Consider the following 8,721-nt stretch of genomic DNA (forward strand, 5'->3'; position numbering starts at 1 on the left):
GCGTCCTTGAGTGTTAGAAAGGCGCTGTTAAATAAAATGTTTTATTATTATTATTATTATTATTATATCCGAATGATTTGCCTCTGTTTAAAAGCAAATATTTTTACCTTTACAGGCAGGTATATGCTTGTATGTTTGTATCAGTTTGCCTACTGACTTTCTTTGTCAGAAACGCCGTTGTTTTGGGTGCTGTCACCATGTCAAATAGGTTGTCACCTAGCAGACAGGGTAGACCCCGTCCTGATGTCCTCTGCAGGAACAGGTTCAACAGAAACACACAGAGGCAGAAATCAAGAGGGGGAGGGGAAACTACTGTACCATACTAATGTATAATAGTATTCTCTTCCACTTCTATTTGCTTAAGTATTGTAATATAACTACACTGAGTGTGTATATTATATAAACTGCACATATATTATGCATAACATTTTAAAATTCATGTATTATTAAGTAATACCAATTGTTGAACTTTTTCATATGCTTAAACTATATACTGAATGTGTATAGTTCACACATGGCTGCCAAAGTTGGACTACCGGGCTTCTTTTTCACAAACATTAGCACAAATGTATATTATGTAACTTCTAAAAAAAATGTAATCTCTTATTTTATTATGTTTACTTCGTTCAAATATATCTGTTACTCGATTTCTTACCTTTCAGATTGTCTCTGTAATGTAAATCCCCCCCCCCCACCCCATCAATAAAGCCTTATTATAAAATCATATTTATTATTCATTATTTTGGTGCACCTTGCACTTTAAATGTATCTTTTTTTTGTTAACTTGTCATGTCTGCATGTTATTGGTAACCCATAAAAGAGCTTTCTTTTTTCCTCAAGCAACACAAACCTTGGCACCATGTATAACGGTCTATGGTGTGGTCTATGGTGTGATCTATGGTGTGGTCTATGGTCTAGTCTATGGTCTAGTCTATGGTCTGGACAAAAGCTGTCTCCAGTCAGTCATGCAATGTCTGTGTGGGTAATGAGGCCATTATCAGTTCATATCTGGACCTTAGTCTGTAAATATAACGGTCTATGGTCTGGTCTACGATCTGGTCTATGGTCTAGTCTATGGTCTGGACAGAAGCAGTCTCCAGTCAGTCATGCAGTGTCCCTGTGGGTGATGAGGCCATTATCAGTTAAGATCTGGACCATAGACTGTAGCCTATATATAACGGTCTGTGGTCTGGTCTATGGTCTGGTCTGTGGTCTAGTCTATGGTCTGGTCTATGGTCTGGACAGAAGCAGTCTCCAGTCAGTCATGCAGTGTCCGTGTGAGTGATGAGGCCATCATCAGTTCATATCAGTGACAGAGTGAGTTGTGTCCGGGTACTTGTTTCCGTTCCCGTTCCTCCATGACTGGGGTTCAGTAAAAACAACCACCAATGTCCCAGCAGAGGGAGTGAATGAAGTCTCGCTCGCACACGCGCGCGCGCACGTACAGTAGTTACTGTACTTGCTGAGTGGGCTAATAATACAAGGGGGATCAACAATCCATTAAGCATTCCTCTCGCGGGACTGTCCTGGTTGAAACATCGCGAAGTTTCCTGCTTTTCAGTGTTTTGGTGGAAGCAGCAGGCAGCCAGCAGCAGGCAGCCAGCAGCGAGCCGTGGAGCCCGGTCCAAGAAAGGTGGAGACTCCTGTTAACTTCCTGCCCAGTAATCTTGGAGCACCACCACCAGAGACCTGGGGACGCTGCTGCTGAGGCTGCTGCTGGGGCTGCTGCTGCTGGGGCTGCTGCTGGGGCAAGGACGAATGGATATACGGCTCACTTTAACCGTTTTTCGGCAGTGACTCGACTAAAACCAGTTGTCTATTATACCCGTACTTGGCTAGAAGCAAGCTAGCAGTGAGGCTGTACGACATTCCACACATCTGATAGCGAGGCGGTGCGAAGGCAGGAATGGGTGAGTTTTCCATGATGTGGCGCTTATGTTGTCTTTAGCTTCACGTTATATGTTAACTCTTCCTTCTTTTCGACTCAGTATACAAAGCAAGTCGAACACACGTAAGGTATTCAACCACTTGTCAGTGACATAAATCATGCTACCAGCTTTTGCCAGCAGGGAGTTAAAGTTAGCAAGCCTGTTAGCTAGCTAGTTAGCCTAGCCAAATAGCTGTCTGGTTAACTGGATAACGCCACCTCCATCCTTGGGTTTGGCTGCATGTCTAGCTAATGTTAACATGAGCTAACGTTACGTCAAAGCTGATGTCAACATGGCCTCTACTGGAACGTTAGCTAGCCACTTGATTGAAGTTCCCAGTTTATTCTCGTCTGGCTGTGCTCTGTAATCCAGAATTAGGACTGAATGTGTCGAAGAAACTCCACAGACAGGAGACTCCAGACATTAAGTCAGCTTCTTCTGATAGTACTAGGGCTGGGCAATATATCCTTATTATCTCGCTATTGTGTTATGAGACTATATATCGTCTTAGATTTTGGATATCGTGATATCGTGAAATGGAATGTTGTGCTTTACTGGTTTTAAAGGATAGGTACTTTCTTGACAGTTCTAGCTGTTCTATTATTTGCCTTTTCCCCACTCAGACATTATGTCCACATTACTGATGATCATTTATCTAAGAAAGTGTGAAGATATTTTGTTAATTGTCAACCCTAGAATGTTGCAGCAATATCGATATTGAGGTATTTGGTCAAGAATATCGTGACATCTTATTTTCTCCCTGTCGCCCAGCTCTAGATAGTACCGTTATAGGTTAACTTCCCCTTTTGGAATTTGCTTTTTTTTGTTTTGATGCAAGTGCATGTAATAAGTCAATTGTAATATATTTGTAAATTCCCATACTCCCATGCATGGAATGCTTTACTTGTCTCCACTTAACACTGGACTAAACACACCAAGGTTGTCTTGGATGTGGACCCATGACCCCGTCCATTAACCTGACTAACAGCGTGTTAACATGGCCTGATTCTCAATGTGATGTGAATCCAGTGCCGAACCTGAAACTTGTAGTAACTACCAAAGAGGGTTGTTATTACCTGATGGGAGATGTGCAACTTAAACAACGAGTGGATAATTATGCTTGTTTTAACTTTGTTACAGAGAGTGGTTGTTGTGGTGGTCATGCAGACTCAGTATAGAGGAAACACTCTGATCTACACCTATGTCTGTAAATTGCAGACGTCTTTACTGTATCATGAAACCAGCCCACTGCATCTGTCTAGATGTGATGTCGGTGGTTTGTGTGGTTGTGTGCAGAGGGACGTGTTAAAGACTTTGCTATGTTGTAAAACCAGTTTCCGCCTAGCCTTGCTTAGCCTTCAGATGTGTAAGGTTGCAAATGTTGCTTTTGTCATTGTAAGTCAGAGAACTGCTTAAAACAAAACAGCTTTGCATGAACTGTGTTGCTTAAACTCAGCAATAAATACTACAGTGATACACCACAGGGAGCCTGTAGGCAAAATATGAAAATAACACTGCGCTTGATAAGCAAAGAGAATAGTAAAAACATTGCTGGCGGTAATTCTTAAGAATGTGAACCCACAAGTAAAGCTGATCTCCTTATTTGTTGAACTCACTAAAATATCTGACAATCACTCCATATGAGAATCCAACAGAACAGGCTTCATACCTAGGGTTGGGTACCAAAACCACTATTAGAAACCGGTTCCTACACAACTGGTAGGAATTGGACCGGATTAGAACGCACATTTTGGTTCCTCATTTCAGTTCCACTGAATGTGTCGACTGAAGTATTCTCTAACCCTCTGTTGCTCCAAAACGGACGTAAAATATCTCACCTTCTCTGTAGTCTACCATTAGCTGGCTACTGTAAATGGAAGCTCATTTTAAAATGCCATGTTTTCCCTCTGGGCTCTGGTTAGCATACCAACTCAACATTTATTTGGTTGTTACTTTTTAATATTGTAACTGTTATTTATTGTTAAATTATTGTGGTTGTGTGTTAGTTGACTTATGTTTACTCATTGTATATTTAAGTACTTTAAAACATTAATATATGTTAAATTTAAATTTTCAATTAAAAAAAACTCAAAAGAGCCTTTCTTTGTTATTGTTTTTCAAGAATCGGTTTAGGACTCTAAATCGTTTTATAGGTATCGGTTCGGCATAGGAATCTTAAAAAAATCCAAACAATACCCAACCCTAGTCATACCTAGTGTCCACACACAGGACACCAGGTTCCCATGTAATCTCTGGTATGCCTTTTACTCAGCTGGCTCATCTCTCACGATATCTCGGCTGTGTTTGGACATGTCTGATGTGTGTTTGTGTGTGTGGGTGTCATATTCTGTGTTTGCTTTCTCCGAACTTAGCTTAGACTGCATTGGTCCTGCTACTGGTTGACTACAATCCTCAAACTGGAATTTAGCTGCGTTGCATCAAGTTGATGAAATACTGGTGCTTTGTTTGGTCTGCCCTTCAACCTCATTTTTCAGTTTTGTGTTGTGTTTTTCCCTTTCTTATTTTGATAGCAGTTGGTACAGAGGATAGAGTAAATGAGGGAGAGGAAGAGCAGGGATACATGCAACAAAGGTCCCCAGCAAGACATGAACTGGCGGCATTTTGATTGGGCTACATGGACAACTAGTTCCTTATCTATTTCATTAGCCAAACTTTACTGCAGGTTTCCATAGAACCGCCAAAACAAAGACTGGACGTGTGCCAGAATGTTTGATTGTACATTAACCTTGCAGACCTAAACCAATGTTTATCAGCTTGTGGTTCTTTTTTGACTTCCCACTGTAGTTGTAGTTTAACCTAATGAAGGTCACTTTAATCTGCTGTTTGTTTACTTGGAATAAAATGATCTAGTTAATTGGCCGGTTTGCTCAGGTGGTAGAGCACATACATAGAGGTTTATTCCCTGACGCAGAATGTCCAAGGTTCGAGTCCGACCGGTGACGGTTTCCTGTGTATGTCTTCCCCCATCTCATTCCCCTTTCATATCTGAGATACCTTTCCATATGAGATAATCTGGTTAACATGTATGTATCATTATGTAATTTTGCATCCCTGGTGAAAACAATTAGATATCACAAACTTCTCAAATTGAAAACCAGCGATTACTGAGGCATAATTATTATTGGCCTGTACACCTGAATGAATGAATGAATGAATGAATTAAAATCCACACACATCCTGAAATGCATGCAGCGGCTCTTTCATGATAAACTGAGTCTTACATGTCACTACAGTTATCCTGTAGGGATGCCACGGTGAGGACATTTTAAACTAGGGACAACCCCGGTGTTACTGATTTGTTATTCATCAATGAATTTTTATTTCTATAAAAGAAAAACAGAGGTGGGCAAGTGATGTAATTGGTGTATGCCCGACCACTGTGTAACACCGGTAACATTGACTATTATACTGTCCTGAGATCATAATCATATGAAACAGTATGCATGGATTTCATCTAAACCTGCTTATGGTACTCTGTAGCAGCCGGACATTTTAGTGGATTTCATTCCAGAATGAGGGAGGATGAAGACAATGAAGGGTCTTTTATTTTAGGCATCTTTACACCAGCGACCTTTGCATTTAAAATGTAATTTAATATAGAAGTCCCCCCACTCCCACTCTCCCCTGAGTTACAAACAAATCTATTCAATGTGGGGACAGGGGATGTTTGGTGGAGCTAGCAGGTCAACAGTACAAATGGTATACAGCATCTGAAAGAGACGTTTGACATGCAGTGTAGGCAGCACTACACAGCATATACTGTGTGCGTTTGTGTATATATTATATTAGGGATCAGTCCTGTCTTTTCAAGGCCGATACGATCCAATAATTAGTAGTTAATGAAACCAATATTTGGAACCGATATCAGATCTTATTGGTAAACTGCAGACTCCGTTCCTACTGTTGTGTCTTTATTAGCTCTCCCCCTTCCCTTCTTTCCTCTCTGTGTTTTTTGGTCCTGAGATGTGTTGTTATGTCTCAGTGTTTATTTCTACTATAACAATATTATTGATAAAAAGAGGAATTCTTTATCTCCGTCTTATCAATAGGTCAAACATTTTTTTTCTTTCTATAGGTCTTTGTTTTGGGAGAATAAAACTACAGTAGGTGGAGTTTTTCTAGTAACCTTACCAAAAAGGCTCAGAATGCTGCAAATGTTGGTCGAATATGAAAATGGCTGGTGGATTTAAAAAATGATAATAATTTATTAAATTAATCAAATTTGAACATATGTGTCAGTAGCTTGTTGATCTTTATCTTATTATTAGTTCATTTCCTGACCTGGCCTGACACAGTCTTGCGGTTTGATAAAGGACTTATTGGACTTCTGTGTATTTATGTTATTGGACTGTGTTAATTGGTTTTCTGGTTCAGTGTCTTGCCCAAGGACACTTCGACATGGGATCGAACCACCAACCTTCCGATTTGCTGGCGGTAGGAGCTCCTGAAAACCCTGGTGTGTTGTGGGTTGCTCACCTCGGGTGACACTCAGCTGTTTGAGGAGAATAAAGCTATTTGAAGCAGTAATGTCAAAAAAGTGGTATAAAATGGTCTTGTACTCCTTTGTGCTTTTTTGCTTGTAGAATGAAGAGGTTGTACTCCCCCACAGGGGTAGGTCTTGGAACTGCTATCCTCTCCTAGCCATCCCTGAGTTTCCTCCCCTCATCACTGTCTCCCCTTGAGTATGCAGTGTGCACACAGACACCTCTCTTGTGTCCATCCACTTTACAAACCGGAGCTGGCCATCCCTGATCCACCGTATGGATCCCCTTGGAGATTTCCTCGTCAGGGCGTTCTCTGTGGTTGTTGGGGTTCCCGCTCTGCCGGCCCTGTCGGTCCCCCAAAGCTCCAAAGCCGAGGTCGCAGAGGCGCCTGAAGAGTGCCGGGCTGGTGTAAAAAAAGATCACGTTAAATGTGATATCCAGGTCCTAGCTATTCTTTGTTCACCAGCAGTGTTGGGCAAGTTACCTAAAAGTAATAAGTTACAGTTACTTCTTCCAAAAAGTAACTAAATTAGATACTCCGTTACAGATTTTAGAATCCACTAGTTACTTCAGGAAGTAACTAATGCATTACTTTCAAGTACATTATAAATGCTCAAATGTGACCCCACCTCCACCCCTCTTTAATGGAACTTAAAATAAATTTAATAATTAAATGGACACATGATAAAATACATTATTAACAGAAACAATGTACACACATCTAAACTATTTTAATGTTTATGTGGGACAAAGTGAGACTAGCCTCCAATCAAATGCCATGTACGTATGTAGATATTACGTCTATATAGTGGATCCATACAAATAACACAACTTTTGGTATTCAACAGGCCACACCGGGGAGTGATAGAGCGAGTACTGTTGGGCTAGATGATGGTAGGCGCTGTGTTCTCTTTGTGAAGTGAGGAGCTGTGCTCTGGTGCTGAGCTGTGCTCATGTGCTCGTCCTCTGTTGCTCTTTCATCCCCAGTGGGGCTAAATTAAAGATGAATGAGACTCATCAGAATAATATTGGATTAGATTCAACATCATTGTCTTTGTGACAAGTACAGGTACAAAGTCAAAGAAATGTCAGCATCTAATCCAAAGTGCAAAAAGGATAGAAGTAGGCTATTTCCAGATAGTAAGTACTACAGTAGCATACTAAATTTATTGTTTAACAATAAAACCACTCTCTAATGTACATGAGCACGGAAGGCTTGTATCATGTGGACGCGGCAACAGTTTTGTTGTCATTACTTAGAATCCCTCATAGGGGCGACAGAAACTACGCACTGCAGCTTTAAACAGGATCATGGAAACAACAATCTCCCGCCGCCCACGGGATCTCCATTCTCTAAGGGCTAACATTATTTTCCTCATTATTTACATCTTCTTTGCTCATGCCATAACTGTCTGATCTGTTAGTCTCCACTACTACATCTGTAATATGCAGCAATATTTATGTCTCATCTCAGACTTCCTGGCATATTTGGTCTTTGACATTTGACAGCCACATCCACTTTTTGCACATGGCTGGATGCCTTTTTTTTTTGGTCATAGAACTGGACAGGACAGTCTTAAAAACTTGAACCATTACGATAGTCACCATTCAAAGCAATTTTGATTGTCTAATTGTCATTTAGAATAGCAACAGCTCTCTCAATCCCTTTAATTTCTTCCTATTTCTTTGGTAACACTTTGGCCTTCCCATCTTCTGCCTCTCTGATCGGTGGGAAGGAATGCAGTTCTGAGTGTCCTCTTTGATGATTGTGTGAGTGACTGAGAGAAGCACAGAGAGCATACTGATTTAGACTGTCTGCCTGGCAGTCAGCTTGCCTGCGTGGCCCTGAGTACCCCCCCTTCTTTCTCTTCCTTCCTTCCTCTCCTCCCTCTCTCCCTCCCCCCGTTGTATCCTCCTGTCTGTCATTGGCTTATGTAAGACCCATATTGTGCATACTCTTTACCTGGAAGCATTGTGTGAGGAGAGGAAAAACAATGACCTGGCAGTTCCGTTCCTTCTGCTGGACCTCAGCCCAGCACACAGACCGGAAGTCACATTCAAATATGCTGTGCACTCTCAGTTTGATTGCTACGCTTGAGAGTAAAGATAACACATTAGAAAATCAAAAAAATCATCTAAGCCTTGTAAATATGTCCAGTGAGACTGACAGTATCACCTGCTCACTTAATGAAACTCTTAAAGGTCCCATGGCAGGAAAATGTCACTTTTATAAGTTTTTTTAACATTAATATGAGGTCCCCGCAGTGGCTAGAAATGGTGATAGGTGT

At 41.0% G+C, this 8,721-nt stretch overlaps 1 protein-coding gene across 2 annotated transcripts in view; it reads left to right on the forward strand.

Moving 5' to 3' along the window:
• Positions 1–1,478: 1,478 nt before the first annotated feature.
• cd2ap (CD2-associated protein) overlaps positions 1,479–8,721 on the forward strand; it is a 90,714-nt gene continuing 83,471 nt past the window's right edge. For both annotated transcript variants that reach the window (XM_032511401.1, XM_032511402.1), the window contains exon 1: positions 1,479–1,910. In XM_032511401.1, the coding sequence (XP_032367292.1) occupies positions 1,907–1,910 (4 nt within the window). In that variant the 5' untranslated portion in view covers positions 1,479–1,906. The remainder of the gene's footprint in view (positions 1,911–8,721) is intronic.

Source organism: Etheostoma spectabile, unplaced genomic scaffold (assembly GCF_008692095.1).
Source record: "Etheostoma spectabile isolate EspeVRDwgs_2016 unplaced genomic scaffold, UIUC_Espe_1.0 scaffold362, whole genome shotgun sequence".
NCBI lineage: Eukaryota > Metazoa > Chordata > Actinopteri > Perciformes > Percidae > Etheostoma > Etheostoma spectabile.